The sequence below is a fragment of the Ranitomeya imitator genome, chromosome 2, assembly GCF_032444005.1.
Source record: "Ranitomeya imitator isolate aRanImi1 chromosome 2, aRanImi1.pri, whole genome shotgun sequence".
In the NCBI taxonomy this organism is placed as follows: domain Eukaryota; kingdom Metazoa; phylum Chordata; class Amphibia; order Anura; family Dendrobatidae; genus Ranitomeya; species Ranitomeya imitator.
The window spans coordinates 144,501,109-144,521,465 of NC_091283.1; the positions used below are offsets into that span (position 1 = coordinate 144,501,109).

General features: G+C 41.7%; 1 protein-coding gene across 1 annotated transcript in view; it reads right to left on the reverse strand.

Moving 5' to 3' along the window:
* Positions 1-20,357, reverse strand: part of AR (androgen receptor) — a 427,211-nt gene that overhangs the window by 140,372 nt on the left and 266,482 nt on the right. The window contains exon 3 of the mRNA XM_069747353.1: positions 2,358-2,474. Within this exon, the coding sequence (XP_069603454.1) occupies positions 2,358-2,474 (117 nt within the window). The remainder of the gene's footprint in view (positions 1-2,357; positions 2,475-20,357) is intronic.

A 20,357-nucleotide genomic window follows, 5' to 3' on the forward strand; every position in this document is an offset into this window, starting at 1 on the left:
TCTGGCCGCTAGAGGGAGCCAAAGCATCACAGATGAATAAAGGCATGAATATATCAATACTGTATACTGAGGAAACTGCAATTATGCAAGCAAATAATCAGGGTAACAATATTAGATGGCGGCGACAGAACAGGGGTCACTTGTGGGGAGCTCCAATGTTTAGGCACACAGGGGCTCTCCAAACGCGACATGGTGTCCGCAAACAATTGGAGCTAATTTTCCATTCAAAAAGTCAAATGGCGCACCTTCCCTTCCGAGCCCTGCCGTGTGCCCAAACAGTGGTTTACCCCCACATGTGAGGTATCGGCGTACTCGGGAGAAATTGCCCAACAAATTTTACAATCCATTTTATCCTTTTGCCCATGTGAAAATGAAAAAATTGAGGCGAAAAGAAATTTTTTGTGAAAAAAAAGTACTTTTTCATTTTTACGGATCAATTTGTGAAGCACCTGGGGGTTCAAAGTGCTCACTATGCATCTAGATAAGTTCCTTGGGGAGTCTAGTTTCCAAAATGAGGTCACTTGTGGGGGAGCTCCAATTTTTAGGCACACGGGGGCTCTCCAAACGCGACATGGTGTCCGCTAAAGAGTGGAGCCAATTTTTCATTCAAAAAGTCAAATGGCGCTCCTTCCGTTCCAAGCCCTGCCGTTCACCCAAGCAGTGGTTTACCCCCACATATGAGGTATCAGCGTACTCAGGACATATTGTACAACAACTTTCGTGGTTCAGTTTCTCCTTTTACCATAGGGAAAATAAAAAATTGTTGCTAAAAGATCATTTTTGTGACTAAAAAGTTAAATGTTCATTTTTTCCTTCCATGTTGCTTCTGCTGCTGTGAAGCACCTGAAGTATTAATAAGCTTCTTGAATGTGGTTTTGTGTAAATTGAGGGGTGCAGTTTTTAGAATGGTGTCACTTTTGGGTATTTTCAGCCATATAGACCCCTCAAACTGACTTCAAATGTGAGGTGGTCCCTAAAAAAAATGGTTTTGTAAATTTCGTTGTAAAAATGAGAAATCACTGGTCAAATTTTAACCCTTATAACTTCCTAGCAAAAAAAAATTTTGTTTCCAAAATTGTGCTGATGTAAAGTAGACATGTGGGTAATGTTATTTATTAACTATTTTGTGTCACATAACTCTCTGGTTTAACAGAATAGAAATTCAAAATGTGAAAATTGTGAAATTTTCAAAATTTTCGCCAAATTTCCGTTTTTATCACAAATAAACGCAGAATTTATTGACTTAAATTTACCACTAACATGAAGCCCAATATGTCATGAAAAAACAGTCTCAGAACCGCTAGGATCCGTTGAAGCGTTCCTGAGTTATTACCTCATAAAGGGACACTGGTCAGAATTGCAAAAAACGGCCAGGTCATTAAGGTCAAAATAGGCTGGGTCATGAAGGGGTTAAAAGGTATCAACTACTGAGGACTCTCAATTATAAATATTTAACGAATTTTTAATAATTTATTTAGTACAATGATAAACAGGAGCTTCGGACTGATAGAGCATAACATTTATTTTTATCTGTCTGAAATTCACACTAAAGTAAATAGACAATAAGTTATATTTTTAGTGAATTAATGTAATATTAATAATGTACAATATTTCATATTCCTATTTTTAAGTGGTTACACTTCTACTGACCCAAAACTGACTTCAACTCCACAGACCTTTTGATACATTTTAAATCATAATATACCGAAGAAGGCGTGTTATATTCATGTCCCTATCTCTTTTTTTTCCCAGAGCTTACCATGGTTCAAGTGATGTAAGATGCATGCTCCTAAATACTAGCATGTAGAATAAATATACAGTAGATGAAATCTTGGCCGAGTCTTATTATTTGTGAAATATAACAACATGTCGATTGTGGATTATCGCACTAACCAATAGTTCTGCTCTAAGCAGAAGACGTCTCGGGAATGTACATGAAATGGATTCCCAAAGCTTTCCAGTTGTGCTGTCGGTGACAGGAGCGTCCATTGACATTTATTTGCTTAATCACAGTCATGATAGAGAGGTAGACTAATGTGTGTGCTGAATGTCCATAGATGCAAAAATAATAATCATGAGCATTAAAGATTAGATAATGCAATCTATACCATGGAATATGGGTGGAGGGGAAGGAGAAATGACAAGAAGAACACAATCAGTGATACAGAAAATATAACACTCCATAAAAAAAGGACTGACATTCCGAGTAAGTAACCGATGATAGGGACAGATTGATGGTGGAGCCATGATAGAGGTCAGCTGAAAATTGAGCGCCAAAGAGTGTACATTACTCCATTACACAAATTCCATGACTCACATTTATAGAATCTGCACACACTACAACAGGACTGACTTACCGCCTAATGTCATTCCTGCCTCGTAACATTTCCGCAAGCGACATGATGGACAGTTTTTCCTCCGGAATTTGTCAATCGTGCAGTCATTCCGGCTGGCACAAAGATACTTCTGCTTTCCTAAATGTGATAAAGAAGACATATTGATGACAAAAGTCGAGATGACTAATAAAATGGTTGATATTAATATACTCTATGAATTTGTTTGTTGAAGCTGTCAAAAGTGTGTGAAGAAAATGATTTTTAAGCTTGTCATCTTCCATGTGATTTGTACATTTCGTTTTTTATGCAGGCTTTATGTATGAAAATAGCTAAAACTGTATCAAACAGTCATTTAAAAGATGTGAATGGAGCTAGAAATATCCTAGACTCTAAGCAAAGTGATAACCTAAAAATATAATTCCTTCTATAGCATCAATTACATACGGTAATTAAATTACTAAAGTCTGTTAAAACATGAAAATACAGTTACTATAGATTACTGTAGTTACAGAAACAGGGGAGACATATCTAAGTTATATAACACAGTACAAAGAATTCTCCTCAGATGATATTCAAAGTAGTGACAGTGTGTTATACTGATGAGGGATCTCTTATACAGTATAAATACATATAAATATACATAGTAGGGGTTTCTGCTGTCTGGTAGCAGCTTGGATAGGCACAGGTTTTTAAATCAAAAAAGTTTATTGTCCTTCATAAACTTTACAGCTCCCAACTGAAAACATTCCTTTCTTCAGCACAAATGAATAACAAAACAGTCCTTTCTTCAGCACAAATGAGTAACAAAAGTTTTTTCTTCAGCACAAATGAATAACAAATCATTCCTTTCTCTGGGTAAGGCAAAGTAAATCAAAACGGTCACACCAACTTGGTATTACAGCCACTTCTCAGTATCTAGCATGGGCTGTACACCATTAATGGTGTTTCTCCAACTCTAAAAACATATACATAGCTAATCCTACCTCTCTGAGGAGAGCGAGAAATATACAGTCAAATGTAGGAGAAAAGGAGTGGAGCCGAGTACTTTGGCCCCTTCATTCTAACAACTAGTTGGGGTCTCTGCATTTGGACTTCCACTAATCAAAATTTCTGACATGATTAAATTACAGCAACCTTTCACAGTTTACATTGGACCCTATCCATGACGTCCTAATATTTAGGCTTGACAGGCAAGATTGTTTTGTTAGCATTTAAGCAGCGGAAGATATGGTACAGGTTGGCAAGTGCACTCCGATATGGAGCCAATAACATCCATAATGTGGAAAAAGGCACAGAAAGCAACAGAAAAAGCACACTCATAAATACTGAAATAAGAGGTGTTGTGTACAGATAAGATCAACTAAGTCCATTATTCTTCATTGCTAAAATATATAACAATGTCTTTCCAAGTGATGTTATTGGGCTGCCACATAGACCCATTAAAACATGCGCAATCTAGCTGGTAGACAAAAACTTAATTCAATCTATATTTGTTCAGTTTAGATGAGCTATTAATGCTTAATGATTAAAGATGGTTTCATGGTTTTATTGACATTTCCTAAAAAAACAAACCAAGTGGTGATCTATTGAAATATTTGCCTTTACGCGCACCCAATGCCTACATCTCATAGCGGTAAAAGGATTTTTCAAACTTTTTAAAAACACTGTGCCATTATATGGATTCAGTGCTGGAGATGTTTTTCTAAAAGCAATATTCACTTTCATTCATACACAGTTCATAACAAAAAAAATGCTCATATGCTTCATAGAACTGTAGGAAAACAAAATAGAATATGTGCTCAAAGAAATCTTGGAGTGATGTTTATAGCTCTGTACAACTCATAGGTTGATGGAGCTTTATTATACTCATGTACAGACTTATACTTATTTTGAAACAGTTCAGTCCCATGAACCGGATGGCAAAAATGGTGTGGCTTAAACCATCTCCAAAAAATGAGGGTGTTCCTGCACTTTAGAGGTCGTTCCTAAGACAGGGTTTGTACGTTTTGAATTTTGGTTGGTGATGAATGTTGATACTTGTGGACGAAATCAGGGAGAGATTCCGGCACAATCATCCAGGGATATAATGGATTCTTTATTGAAACGTAGTTAAAACATTGCAAGACAAGGCCTCGTGCCTGACGTCTTTCAGGTGTATACACACTTAGTCATAGGCTAGAAGTTATACTATGACTGAAGGTGTATATATACCTGAAACGCGTCAGGCACGAGGTCTCGCATTTTAATGTTTTAACTACATTTCAATAAAGAATCCATTTCATCCTTGGATGGTTGTGCCAGAATCTTTCCCTCTTTTTCGTCTACTTCCCTGTGATCACCAGTGGAAACGGAACCCTCATGAGGAACTCCGGGCTAATTTCCAGATACACATTCTCAGCGTGGTAACCTACTTCATCCCTTTCCCTGCATCTCACCATGTTGATACTTGTGACTTGTACTTAGGTAGTCGTTATCGCTGTACTTTTATAAGTAGGAATATTTGATCTTCAAAAAATAGATCTAGTTGGCTTTGGTAGAGAATACATTAGAGAGGTTAGTGGGTAAAGTAGCTTAGTTATTTTTACATACCCACAAAAATACGAACAGAAATCTTGACAAACTGAATACAACTTTCCATGAAAGCAACATTTTCTATGAAGACATCTGGTTCTCTCTGCAGCTACGTTAGTCACACAAAGCTTAAAAAGCTTTATTGAAAGGTGTTAATTCGTAAGGGTTCATCGTGGCAGTATAGGGCATGGCAGCTTTTTTGGTCACTTACAAACAGCTCTAAGCTTCCAAGCCAATAAAGTACTTGAGTGAATTTCTAGCAAGTAATTACTCTGATTAGAAGTCATTGACAGCTCACTTTTCATATAGAACCACACAAATAAACTAGTAAGAGCACATTATTGCTGCCAAACACTAGCCCTCGCCATCTGATTTCATGCGGCCTGCCAGCTTTGAGATATAGCTCCCACAGTGCTTGGCCTGATATTCAAAGTTGTATTGATGTCGGCCAGGTCAATATTTACGCAGAACAACATTCATCCACATCACACGTTAGAATCTGAACTAAAGATTACTGGGCTGGGCACACTGAGCCTATTTCGTGAAAAAAATTATAATAATTTTTGACCTTTTAAATATTTCATATCTAAGATTACAAATCAAGTTTATAGGTTTGTGCCCTTTTAACAATCACCAATAATAACCCATTTCCTATGTGACTTTTCCTCTTCTAGTCTATGAATGCTTTTGATTGTTGTCGCCATGGTAACTAACAGACTCCTGACAGGTTAAAGAGGACTCTTGTCAGGTATTCATTTTTACTTGAAAATGCATCCAGTTAAGTATTGTGTCTGGAACTAACCCTCTTTGTCTATAATTGTGTCTTCTCGAGCAGGTAATTTTCTATCATTCGTATAGGCCTGTAGTAAAAAAAAAGATTCTAAGAAATGAAAGCCACCCTTTGGTTTGACATTAAAAATTAATAGAATCTGGGGAAAATTTAATAACGGTACCAGATGCCGTCCTTTCACATGGTTCCTGATCAGACACTTCTCAGAAAACTTTTTTACCCCCAACACGCCTGGAACGTTCGTCAGACTACCCAATAAACACTGTGCATTGGTAGTCTGACACATTGAGTGAATGCTGTCCATCAACTTTTTGGTTGATACATTTTACCATTCTCAGAATGGCCTGCAATGCTGACATGTAACACGGTCACGTTTGTAGGTGTCGCTTAAAAAAAGAATCTCTAATTATCATTTGGCTTAGTGAATATAATTCTTATTATCAGGCAACTATTTTATTGTTGCCGCAGCGGTAATTGGCTCTCAAGCCTCTGACTTACTGCTCCACTTATGTTGGGTTCATGTTTGAAAAGGGGTTGTCTGGGACTTTTATATTGATGGCCCATCCTTAGGATAAGTCATCAATATCTGATCAGTGGAGGTACGACACCCAACACTCCCATCGATCAGCCGTTCCAGATGACAGTGATGTCCAGATGTGTTCAGTTGCAGATGAACACAGCTTTATTAATTGTGTAGTGGCCACAACGGGGTACAACACATCCTCCCCTATTCAAATCAATAAGGGCCTATATCCAGTACCCAGCCTCGCCCACTAGGCTACTGATGAAGCTGTGTAGTTCCACTCCATAAGTGAATTGTCTCTGCAGAGAGGAAGAGGGCTAGAACTCTAGTGCCACCTACAGGAAGTAGCAATTAAGTCAATATTGGCTCTCTAACGAGCCTTGTCACATGACTTAGGATAAAAGCCAAAACCAAAATCTCAATTTGCAGACACTGTGTTTCAGGGTGTGGCCCCTCGTCAGTGCGAAGTGTGAGATCTGGTTTGGCTGGGTGAGAGGTGTATGAGCACATTAGTCTGCCATGGCACAAAACAGTTGATCGGAAGGGATGCCAGGTGTCTACCAATAGACCATCAATATAAAAGTTCTGTACAACCCCAACAAGTATTTGGTAATTCAAAGAGGTAGAGGTGCTAATGATGGTTTATTTCATAATACTATATCAAGAAAGCTATCAAAAGTACCATATTTTCTGGTGTATAATATGACTGGGCGTATAAGACGACCCCCAACTTTTCCATATAAAATATGGAATTTGGGATATACTCGCCGTATAAGACGGGGGTCATCTTATATGCCCCGTCATCTTATACGGCTTGTGCGGTGCGTATGGTTCCCAGGGTCTGGAGGAGAGGAGACTCTCATTCAGGCCCTGGGATCCATATTCATGTAAAAAATAAAGAATAAAAATAAAAAATATGAATATACTCACCCTCTGACGGCCCCTGGCTCTCAGCGTTGCAAGCGGCAGCCTCCGTTCCGAAGTATGCATTGAGTGTAGGACCTGCGATGACGTCGCGGTCGCGTGACCGCAACGTCATCGCAGGTCCTACGCTCAATGCATTCTTAGGAACGGAGGCTGCCGCTTGCAACGCTGAGAGCCAGGGGCCGTCAGAGGGTGAGTATATTCATATTTTTTATTCTTTATTTTTTACATGAATATGGATCCCAGGGCCTGGACGAGAGTCTTCTCCTCTGAAGAGTGGCATCAAGGGCTCCTCAAAACAACTGCAGTTCCAGCACAGGTAATCGGTTTTTGACAACTATGAGAGACAATTACCTTTCACAACTGGTTCAGGACCCAACAAGAAGGGGGGCACTGCTAGACCTAATATTAACCAACAGGCCAGACCGCATAGCAAATGTAAGGGTTGGGGGTCACTTGGGAAATAACGATCACAAAATAATAAGTTTTCATGTATCCTTTAAAAAGATGTGTAATGTGTAAAACAAGGACACTAAACTTCAGGAGGGCAAATTTCCAATGGATGAGAGAGGATCTTGGTGCAATTAACTGGGACGATATCCTGAGACACAAAAATATACAAAGAAAATGGGAGACGTTTATAAGCATCCTGGATAGGACCTGTGCACAGTATATACCGTATGGGAATAAGCATACTAGAAATAGGAGGAAACCAATATGGCTAAATAGAGCTGTAAGGGGCGCAATAAGTGACAAAAAGAAAGCATTTAGAGAATTAAAGGAAGTAGGTAGTGAGGAGGCATTAAATAAATACAGAAAATTAAATAAATTCTGTAAAAAGCAAATCAAGGCAGCAAAGATTGAGACAGAGAGACTCATTGCCAGTGAGAGTAGAAATAATCCTAAAATATTCTTTAACTACATAAATAGTAAGAAACTAAAAAATGATAGTGTTGGCCCCCTTAAAAATAGTCTGGGTGAAATGGTGGATGAGGATGAGGAAAAAGCCAATATGCTAAATGACTTTTTTTCATCAGTATTTACACAAGAAAATCCCATGACAGACAAAATGACTAGTGATAAAAATTCCCAATTAAATGTCACCTGCTTAACCCAGCAGGAAGTGCGGCGCCGTCTACAAATCACTAAAATTGACAAATCTCCGGGCCTGGATGGGATACACCCTTGAGTACTGCAGGAATTAAGTACAGTCATTGATAGACCATTATTTTTAATCTTTAAAGACTCCATAATAACAGGGTCTGTCCCACAGGACTGGCCTATAGCAAATGTGGTGCCAATATTCAAAAAGGGGACAAAAACTGAACTCGGAAATTATAGGCCAGTAAGCTTAACCTCTACTGTGGGTAAAATCCTGGAGGGCATTCTAAGGGATGCTATACTGGAGTATCTGAAGAGGAATAACCTCATGACCCAGTATCAGCACGGGTTTACTAGGGACCGTTAATGTCAGACTAATCTGATCAGCTTCTATGAAGAGGTAAGTTCCGGACTGGACCAAGGGAACCCAGTGGATGTAGTGTATATGGACTTTTCAAAAGCTTTTGATACGGTGCCACACAAAAGGTTGATACATAAAATGAGAATAATGGGGATAGGGGAAAATATGTGCAAGTGGGTTGAGAGCTGGCTCAGGGATAGGAAACAAAGGGTGGTTATTAATGGAGCACACTCGGACTGGGTAGCGGTTAGCAGTGGGGTACCACAGGGGTCAGTATTGGGCCCTCTTCTTTTTAACATATTTATTAATGACCTTGTAGGGAGCATTCAGAGTAGAATTTCAATATTTGCAGATGACACTAAACTATGCAGGGTAATCAATACAGAGCAGGACAATTTTATATTACAGGATGATTTATGTAAACTAGAAGCTTGGGCTGATAAATGGCAAATGAGCTTTAATGGGGATAAATGTAAGGTCATGCAGTTGGGTAGAAGTAATAAGATGTATAATTATGTGCTTAATTCTAAAACTCTGGGCAAAACCATCATTGAAAAAGACCTGGGTGTACGGGTGGATGACAAACTCATATTCAGTGGCCAGTGTCAGGCAGCTGCTACAAAGGCAAATAAAATAATGGGATGCATTAAAAGAGGCATAGATGCTCATGAGGAGAACATAATTTTACCTCTATACAAGTCACTTGTTCGACCACACTTAGAATACTGTGCACAGTTCTGGTCTCCGGTGTATAAGAAAGACATAGCTGAACTAGAGCGGGTGCAGAGGAGAGCGACCAAGGTTATTAGAGGACTGGGGGGTCTGCAATACCAAGATAGGTTATTACACTTGGGGCTATTTAGTTTGGAAAAACGAAGACTAAGGGGTGATCTTATTTTAATGTATAAATATATGAGGGGACAGTACAAAGACCTTTCTGATGATCTTTTTAATCATAGACCTGAAACAGGGACAAGGGGGCATCCTCTGCGTTTGGAGGACAAAAGGTTTAAGCATAATAACAGACGCGGATTCTTTACTGTAAGAGCAGTGAGACTATGGAACTCTCTGCCGTATGATAATGTAATGAGTGATTCATTACTTAAATTTAAGAGGGGACTGGATACCTTTCTGGAAAAGTATAATGTTACAGGGTATATACACTAGATTCCCTGATAGGGCGTTGATCCAGGGTACTAGTCTGATTGCCGTATGTGGAGTCGGGAAGGAATTTTTTTCCCCAATGTGGAGCTTACTCTTTGCCACATGGTTTTTTTTTGCCTTCCTCTGGATCAACATGTTAGGGCATGTTAGGTTAGGCTATGGGTTGAACTAGATGGACTTATAGTCTTCCTTCAACCTTAATAACTATGTAACTATGTAACTCTCTAATGATCTGAAAACAAAGATTATTCAACATAGTTGTTCAGGGGAAGGATACAAAAAGCAGTTTTAGAGATTTAACCTGTCAATTTCCACTGTGAGGAACATAGTAAGGAAATGGAAGAACACAAGTACAGTTCTTGTTAAGGTCAGAAGTGGCACGCCAAGAAAAACATCAGAAAGGCAGAGAAGAATGGTGAGATCAGTCAAGGACAATCATCAGACCACTTCCAGAGAGCTGCAGCATCAACTTGCTGCAGATGGTGTTACTGTGCATCGGTCAACTATACAACGCACTTTGCACAAGGAGAAGCTGTGTGGGAGAGTGATGCGAAAGAAGCCGTTTCTGCAAGCACGCCACAAACAGAGTTGGCTGAGGTATGCAAAAGCACATTTGGAGAAGCCAATTTCTTTTTGGAAGAAGGTTCTGTGGACTGATGAAACCAAGATTGAGTTGTTTGGTCATACAAAAAGGTGTTATGCATGGCGGCCACAAAACACAGCATTCCAAGAAAAACACTTGCTACCCACAGTAAAATTTGGTAGAGGTTCCATCAAGCTTTGGGGCTGTGTGGCCAATGCCGGCACCAGGAATCTTGTTAAAGTTGAGGGATGCATGGATTCCTCTCAGTATCAGCAGATTCTTGACAATAAATCAGTGACAAAGTTGAAGTTACGCAGGGGATGGATCTTTCAGCAAGACAATGATTCAAAACACCGCTCCAAATCTACCCAGGCATTCATGCAGAGGAACAATTACACTGTTCTGGAATGGCCATCCCAGTCCCCAGACCTGAATATCATTGAACATCTGTGGGATCATTTGAAGAGGGCTGTCCATGCTCGGCGACCATCAAACTTAACTGAACTGGAATAGTTTTGTAAAGGGGAATGGTCAAAAAGACTTTCATCCAGGATCCAGGAACTCATTAAAAGCTACAGGAAGTGACTAGAGGCCGTTATTTTTGCAAAACGAGGATCTACTAAATATTGATTTTAAAAAACTGACCGTCACATCCAAACATAGACTAAGTGTGAACAGGTGCTGAACCTAGAGTCGCCAACTCACATATAGTCAAGTAAATAAGGCAGCACACTGCAGCGCTAAAACCTTCAAACATGAAACACGAAATTTGAACTGCATTACTGCACTAGAAATATGAAAAATGAGAGCGTTTAGCACATAAAAATGGAGAATTTTATGTGTACCTGGTAGCCACTTTATGGCATCTCTCTTATACCAGGTCCTCTCTGTGAGAGAGAGAGTGAATTTTAGTCTAAGAAGAGGTTTCGCAGGTACCCATTCAGATGGAGACGTTTATTCTCAGCGAGGAAAGGCAAGTGTAGGACCTGGTATAAGAGAGATGCCGTAAAGTGGCTACCAGGTACACATAAAATTGACAATTTTTATGCGCTAAACGCTCTCATTTTTCATATTTCTAGTGCAGTAATGCAGTTCAATTTTCGTGTTTCATGTTTGCAGGTTTTAGCGCTGCAGTGTGCTGCCTACTAAATATTAATGTCACTTTTCTGGTGGGGTGCCCATACTTATGCACCAGTCAAATTTTGTTTGAATGCAGATTGCACATTTTCTGTTAGTACAATAAACCTCATTTCAAGGCAGAAACATTACTGTGTCCAACAGTTATTAGATATATGAAACTGAAATGGCTGTTGCAAAAAAAAACAATTTTTATAAAACATTAAGTTTAAGATTAATAGGGGTGCCCAAACTTTTTCATATAACTGTACATCTCATTAAACAGCTAACTGCAGAGGTCTCCTCTATTAAGGGCTTTAGAGTAGAGGTAATAGTCCTCTCGTGATTCAAAAACATCATTCAATGTGAAGAACACAAAAAAGATGATGTAAGTGAAGAAAATACAAAGGCTCTAACTTTATTTTGCAATGGAGTGCTTGTTATATCTGCCGTGTGGGATACATAAGGCTTGCCAGACATATTCTAACGAGGAGCTTTTACTCCAGAATCAGTCACATAGAATAGCTATCATCTTAGATCTAACTTTATTAAAAAGAGGTTTACAACAAATATCAGGGCTCCGCTGTCCAGTTTTCTTAGCGTGTTACAACTTCGAGTGAAAGGTTAATCTTATATAAATAGAGAAATAGGAAAAAAAGAAACAGGAAATGTTGGCTCTGCCTCTGACCAAAGAACTTTCCTTTTCAGCCTTTTCTTTTGCCAAAGAATTAAATAAGTTATCCAGCCTTTAAACAATTTTGGTCTAATCGTAGGAAATACCATCTATATGACATCAATGGGGCTCCACCTCTTATCAGCCCCACCGATCAGGAGTCATGAGAGCATTACAGCCTTCTCGTCTTGAAGGCTGGACCTTGCAGAGAACTTTTAGTAGTGGAGGTACAAGGTATTATAGCATGTAGATGAACTGGATAATGGTACGATACCTTCATTGCGGCTTTTAAAAGTGTGTCACAGGCAAGAAAGAAAAGCTGATGAAAACCTTGAAAGAGGTGAAGTGCTGGGTGGGAGGTTGACTGCCTACTCGTTTAGATCAGGGCGATGGAGTCGGACTTCTAAAATATACAATGACCTGAGTTCAGTAGTTCAGTGCAGGATGTGCTGAATATTTTTCATAATAATTTGGGAAAGTTGTGAAATGTTCTATAAAAGTCTGTTCTGTTCCTGATCTAAGGATCTGGGCTTTTAGTTGAGATGAATCTGTGCTGGACTTTATGTACATGCTCAGTAGTGAAGGGAGTAGGAGTCAGAGCCAGGAAAATTGACCAGTATATTACATGGCTGGTATCAGCCGTGGCCATAGCTGAGATTCAACCTCTGACAGCGGCGATTAAATGGAACGCTCGCTGCTACTTGAGCACACCAGCTCCCATTGGCCCCCTGTGACACGATCGAAGAGAACCAATAGGTTGCTATGACAGCTGGAGGGTCTTCTGAAGGTCCCAGTCGCTGTTATCTCAGTTACCCAGTGAAGCTTAGCTCTATGTTGAGCGCAATAGCAAGTTGAGATTTAATTACAAGCTGTAATACTGTGAGATTCCAGTATATAGTATAAGTGATGTGATGCAGTGACCCCTGTTACAGGTAGGGGCGCTGCATGGTATCCTCAGAATACGCACGGAGGCATATTGAGGCCATCTGAATTCATGCCAGTTGCAGGCATATCTATGATGGTGAAACAACATCTGGCATGATTGTAAATGGCCGGTATGTGTCCCAGAGGGAGTCTGCGCTGTAAACCTGAAGAAATGTTGTTCTGGGACCTGTAGTCCCACAAGTATTTGTGTAGCTTTAATCCTTTAACCCCCCAGGGTGGTTTGCACGTTAATGACTGGGCCTGCCTTTATTTGTGAAAAAAAACAGAAATTTGGCGAAAATTTTGCAATTTTCCAACTTTGAATTTTTATGCCCTTAAATCACAGAGATATGTCACACAAAATACTTAATAAGTAACAGTTACCACATGTCTACTTTACCTCAGCACAGTTTTGGAACCCAAATTTTTTTTTTTGTTAGGGAATTATAAGGGTTAAAAGTTGACCAGCAATTTCTCATTTTTACAACACCATTATTTTTTAGGGACTACATCACATTTGAAGTCACTTTGAGGGGCCTATATGATAGAAAATACCCAAGTGTGACACCGTTACGAAAACTGCACCCCTCAAGGTGCTCAAAACCACATTCAAGAAGTTTATTCACCCTTCAGGTATTTCACAGGAAGTTTTGGAATGTTTAAAAAAGAAAATTAACATTTAACTTTTTTTCACAAAACATTTACTTCACCTCCATTTTGTTTTATTTTACCAAGGGTAACAGGAGAAATTGGACCCCAAATGTTGTTGTACAATTTGTGCTGAGTACGCCGATATGCCATATGGGGGTAAACCACTGTTTGTACACATGGCAGAGCTTGGAAGGGAAGGAGCGCCATTTGACTTTTCAATGCAAAATTACTGGTATTGAGATAGGACGCCATGTCGCCTTTGGAGAGTCCCTGATGTGCCTAAACATTGAAACTCCCCACAAGTGACACAATTTTGGAAAGTAGACCCCATAAGGAATTTATCTAGATGTGTGGTGAGCACTTTGACCCATCAAATGCTTCACAGAAGTTTATAATGTAGAGCTGCAAAAATAAAAAATCATATTTTTTCACAAAAATGATCTTTTCGCCCCCAATTTTTTATTTTCCCAAGGGTAACAGAAGAAATTGGATCCCAAAAGTTGTTCTGCAATTTGTCCTGAGTACGCCGATAAGCCATATGTGGGGGTAAACCATTGTTTGGGTGCATGGCAGAGCTCGGAAGGGAAGGGGCGCCGTTTGAATTGTCAATGCAAAATTGACTGGAATTGAGATAGGACACCATGTCGCGTTTGGAGAGCCCCTGATGTGCCTAAACATTGAAACCCCCCACAAGTGACACCATTTTGGAAAGTAGACCCCCTAAAGAACTTATCTAGATGTGTTGTGAGAACTTTGAACCCCCAAGTGTTTCACTAGTTTATAACGCAGAGCCGTGAAAATAATTTTTTCCCCACAAAAATTATTTTTAAGCCCCCAGTTTTGTATTTTCCCAAGTGTAACAGGAGAAATTGGACCCCACAAGTTGTTGTCCAATTTGTCCTGAGTATGTTGATACTCCATATGTGGGAAGAAACCACCGTTTGGGCGCATGGCAGAGATCGGAAGAGAAGGAGCGCGTTTGGAATGCAGACTTAGATGGATTGGTCTGCAGACGTCACGTTGCATTAGCAGAGCCCCTGATGTACCTAAACAGTAGAAATCCCCCACAAGTGACCCCATATTTGAAATTAGAACCCCCAAGGAACTTATCTAGATGTGTTGTGAGAACTTTGAACCCCCAAGTGTTTCACTACAATTTATAACGCAGAGCCTTGAAAATAAAAAATCGCTTTTTTCCCACAAAAATGATTTTTTAGCCCCCAAATTTTTATTTTTCCAAGCGTAACCAGAGAAAATGGACTCCAAAAGTTGTTGTTCAATTTGTCCTGAGTACGCTGATACCCCATATATTGGGGTAAACCCCCATTTGGGCGCACGGGAGAGCTCGGAAGGGAAGGAGCACTGTTTTACTTTGTCAACGTAGAATTGGCTGGAATTGAGATCGGACGCCATGTCGCGTTTGGAGAGCCCATGATGTGCCTAAACAGTGGAAACCCCCAAATTGTAACTGAAACCCTAACCCAAATGCACCCCTAACCCTAATCCCAACTCTAACCATAACCTGTTATGTGCTGAATTCCCGCCTCTGCACAGGAGGAATCTCGAACCACCTCCGATGCGGTCTCCCATTCTTCTCCAGCTGCAGTGGAGCCTGCTCAGCGGAGACGTCGGTCCCAGCATATGGCTTAGGCTGATACTGGGCGACTGGTTACTACTGTTCTTCCAGGCTCTGTCTTTGTAACCAGTATTGGTCAGCGGCGAGTAGACATCTATGGGACTAAGTCCTGCTTTTCCCTTTCTGGGCATGTCGAGGGTTACATGCTCATATATTGCAGCAGCTCCCATTGGTCCTCTAGGAAGGTCCTGAAGTTGCTCAGGTACTGTAGCAGCTCCCATTGGTCCTCTAGAAAGGTCCTGAAGTTGTTGCAGCTATAAAAGGTTCGCATAGCCGCACGACCATGCGCTAATATCAAACCAATGTCTATGAGCTCAGCGCCAGTGTGTTCATGTCTGGATGCGGTTAGGGTTTGGCTGAAATAAGCCCCTAGAATACCGGCATCTCCGGTGAGGAGTTTGTATGAGTGTATTTAGGGCCTTGGCTGAAATAAGTCGCTAGAATACCGGCACCTCAGGTGAGGAGTTGTTTGTCTGCTTTCTGACTGCATGACTATAGTTTGCTCTGGTTGGTAGCTGTGTGCCTCTATGAGGTTAACAGGGCACAGAATCTTGTTCCTAGCGACTCTGTGGAGTTAACAGAGTTCACTTACACCGCCATATAGCGCCGTCATTTGCCAGCAGCAGGTTCCTCTCCTGCACGGTGGACCCCGGGTTGCAAACATACCTAATACATATATATACTCGGTGCCTTCCACCAACCCTAACAAATCCTAACCACACCCCTAACCCAAAAATGCCCCTAACCCTAACACAAACCTAACCCCAACACGCCACTAACCCTAATCCCAACCCTAACTACACCCCTAACCCCAACACACCCCTAACCCTAATCCCAACAATAACCCTAACCCCACCCCTAACCTTGACACACCCCTAACCCTAATCTCAACCGTAAATGTAATCCAAACCCTAACCCTAATATTAGCCCCAACCCTAACCCTAACTTTAGCCCCAACCTTAACTTTAGCCCTAACCCTAACTGTAGCCCCAACCCTAACTGTAGCACTGACCCTAACTTTAGCTCCAACCCTAACCCTAATGGGAAAATGGAAATAAATAAATTTATTTATTTTATTATTTTTTCCCTAACTAAGGGGGTGATGAAGGGAGGTTTGATTTACTTATATAGCAGGTTTTTTCGCGGATTTTTATGATTGGCAGCTGTCACACACTAAAAGATGCTTTTTATTGCAAGAAATAGTTTTTGAGTCTCCACATTTTGAGAGCTATAATTTTTCTAGATTTTGGTCCACAGAGTCATGTAGGTTTTGTTTTTTGCGGGACGAGTTGACGTTTTTATTGGTACCATCTTTGGGCATGTGACATTTTTTGATCGCTTTTTATTCCGATTTTTGTGAGGCAGAATGACCAAAAACCAGCTATTCATGAATTTCCTTTGGGGTGGATGGTTTATACCGTTCCACGCTTGGTAAAATTGATAAAGCAGTTTTATTCTTTGGGTCAGTACGATTACAGCGATACCTCATTTATATCATTTTTTTATGTTTTGGCGCTTTTATAAGATAAAAACTATTTTATATAAAAAAATACCGTATATACTCGAGTATAAGCCGACCCGAGTATAAGCCGACCCCCCTAATTTTGCCACAAAAAACTGGGAAAACCTATTGACTCGAGTATAAGCCTAGGGTGGAAATGCAGCATTTACCGGTGAATTTCAAAAATAAAAATAGATCATTATTTCCCCATAGCTGTGCCATATAGTGCTCTGCACCGTTCATTATTTCCCCATAGCTGTGCCATATAGTGCTCTGCACCGTTCATTATTTCCCCATAGCTGTGCCATATAGTGCTCTGCACCGTTCATATTTCCCCATAGCTGTGCCATATAGTGCTCTGCACCGTTCATATTTCCCCATAGCTGTGCCATATAGTGCTCTGCACCGTTCATACTGCCCCATATCTGTGCCATATAGTGCTGTGCACCGTTCATACTGTCCCATATCTGTGCCATATAGTTCTGTGCACCATTCATACTGTCCCATATCTGTGCCATATAGTGCTGTGCACCTTTCATACTGTCCCATATCTGTGCCATATAGTGCCGTGCACCATTCATACTGTCCCATATCTGTGCCATATAGTGCTGTGCACCGTTCATACTGTCCCATATCTGTGCCATATAGTGCTGTGCACCGTTCATACTGCCCCATATCTGTGCCATTTAGTGCTGTGCACCGTTCATACTGTCCCATATCTGTGCCATATAGTGCTGTGCACCGTTCATACTGTCCCATAGCTGTGCCCCATATAGTGCTCTGCACCGTTCATACTGCCCCATATCTGTGCCATATAGTGCTCTGCGCCGTTCATACTGTCCCATATCTGTGCCATATAGTGCTGTGCACCATTCATACTGTCCCATATCTGTGCCATATAGTGCTGTGCACCGTTCATACTGTCCCATATCTGTGCCCCATATAGTGCTCTGCACCGTTCATACTGCCCCATATCTGTGCCATATAGTGCTCTGCGCCGTTCATACTGTCCCATATCTGTGCCATATAGTGCTGTGCACCATTCATACTGTCCCATATCTGTGCCATATAGTGCTGTGCACCGTTCATACTGTCCCATATCTGTGCCCCATATAGTGCTCTGCACCGTTCATACTGCCCCATATCTGTGCCATATAGTGCTCTGCGCCGTTCATACTGTCCCATATCTGTGCCATATAGTGCTGTGCACCGTTCATACTGTCCCATATCTGTGCCCCATATAGTGCTCTGCACCGTTCATACTGCCCCATATCTGTGCCCCATATAGTGCTCTGCACCGTTCATACTGTCCCATAGATGCTCCACATAAATCTGTGCCGCTGCTGCAATAAAAAAAAAAAGCCATACTCACCTCTCTTGATTGCAGCTCCCGGCGTCTCGTTCCGGCGTCCGGTCCCAGCGTCTCTCCGCTCTGTCTGATCAGGCAGAGGGCGCCACGCACACTATATGCGTCATCGCGCCCTCTGACCTGAACAGTCAGAGCGCAGAGACGCCGGGAAGATGGAGCGGTGCCCGGCGGCTGGAACGGGGACAGGTGAATATTACATACTTACCTGGTCCCGACGTCCGGCTCCCTCTGCCTGTCCCACGGTCTTCGGTGCCGCAGCTTCTTTCTCTATCAGCAGTCACCGTTACCGCTGATTAGAGAAATGAATAGGCGGCTCCACCCCTATGGGACGTGGAGCCGCCTATTCATTTCTCTAATGAGCGGTCCCACGTGACCGCTGAAGAGGGGAAGAGCTGCAGCACTGAAGACCATGGGACGGCAGAGGGAGCGCCAGGATCGCCGGGACTAGGTGAGTATGCCTCAGCTCCCTCACCCCCTCACCCGCCGACCCCACCGCTACCGTGACTCGAGTATAAGCCGAGAGGGGCACTTTCAGCCCAAAAATTTGGGCTGAAAATCTCGGCTTATACTCGAGTATATACGGTAATTATTTTTGCATCGCATTATTCTGAGGACTATAACTTTTTAATTTTTTCGCTAATGATGCTGTTTGGCAGCTCGTTTTTTGTGGGACAAGATGACGTTTTCAGCGGTACCATGGTTATTTATATCCGACTCTTTGATCGTGTGTTATTCCACATTTTGTTCAGCGATATGATAATAAAGCGTTGTTTTTTGCCTTGTTTTCTTTTATGGTGTTCACTGAAGGGGTTAACTAATGAGACAGTTTTAGAGGTCGGGTCGTTACGGACGTGGCGATACTAAATATGTGTACTTTTATTGTTTTTTTATTTAGATAAAGAAATGTATTTATTGGAACAATATATATATTTTTTTCATTATTTAGGAATTATTTTTTTTTACACATGTAAATATTTTTTTTTTACTTCTTTACTTTGTCCCTGTGTGGGACATCACAGTATAGTGTCAGATCGCTGATCTGACACTTTGCAAAGCACTGTGTCAGATCAGAGATCTGACAGGCAGTGCTCCAGGCTTGCCGGCGCCTGCTGCATCGCGTTGTTCCGAGGGTCTCAGGGAAGCACGCAGGGAGCCCCATCCCTGCGCGATGCTTCCCTATGCCGCCGTAACGCTGTTTCATCGCAGTGTTCTGGGGGTTAACGTGCCGGATGTCATCTGTAATAATCCCCCCATGAGCGCGGCCGATCGCCTATGACATACTATCCCGTTCCTGGGAATTAAGTCCCAGGTCACCTCGACGGAATAGTACATCATATGAGATTAAGGGGTTAAAGGGAGGCTTACAGGGTTAGTCAGAGAGCTGGGCGGGTCTGACTAACCACACACACCTCCCACATATGGAAGTGGTTACAGGGATATGTGACTTAGGTCTGGTCAGATGGGAGAGAGTGTTTGGACCTGATTGGTCTGTGTGCAAGGTCCTGGAAGGCCTATGTGTTGGAAGTACAAACATCCTGAAGAGCACATGGTGACGCTTTGGATCTGGTGGCCTATGTGTTGGACAGTTCCAAGTGGGGACAGACGTCCTGAACAGCACATAGAGAGGCCACGCTTGCAGAGTCAGGGTTGGCACTGTGTTTGGGGGAGCTACCGTCCGTCTGAGGATCTGGACTGTCGGGAGTGCACTGGTCACAAGGACGGTGATCCCAGTTTGGCAGCTTCCCTGGGAACTGGTGGTCAGTGTGTGGAGCAGGAGCTCCAGAAAGGTAACACTCAGAAAGGGATTTCTATGAAATGTGCGGTCACCCACGGTAACCGGTCAGAGGAGGAACAGTCTGTTTGGTTGCCGCAAACTAATGAGACTGTGATACAGTGGTGCAGGGCTCCCACGGGAACCAGTTAGAGGAGAACTGGCATCTGTAGTGCCTGCAATCCGTAATGCTATGTGTCTGACGTGTAAAATGGTGGTTTATGCTGCAGAAAATAAACCACATGGACTGTTTAAGTAGAAAATCGTGCCTGTGTGCCTGACTATTGCGGCCAAGTGAGTGTCCCCCAACACACTCAGTAAGCGCTGTCTTACAGTGATCAAATGACTGCAGATGTACGTCCC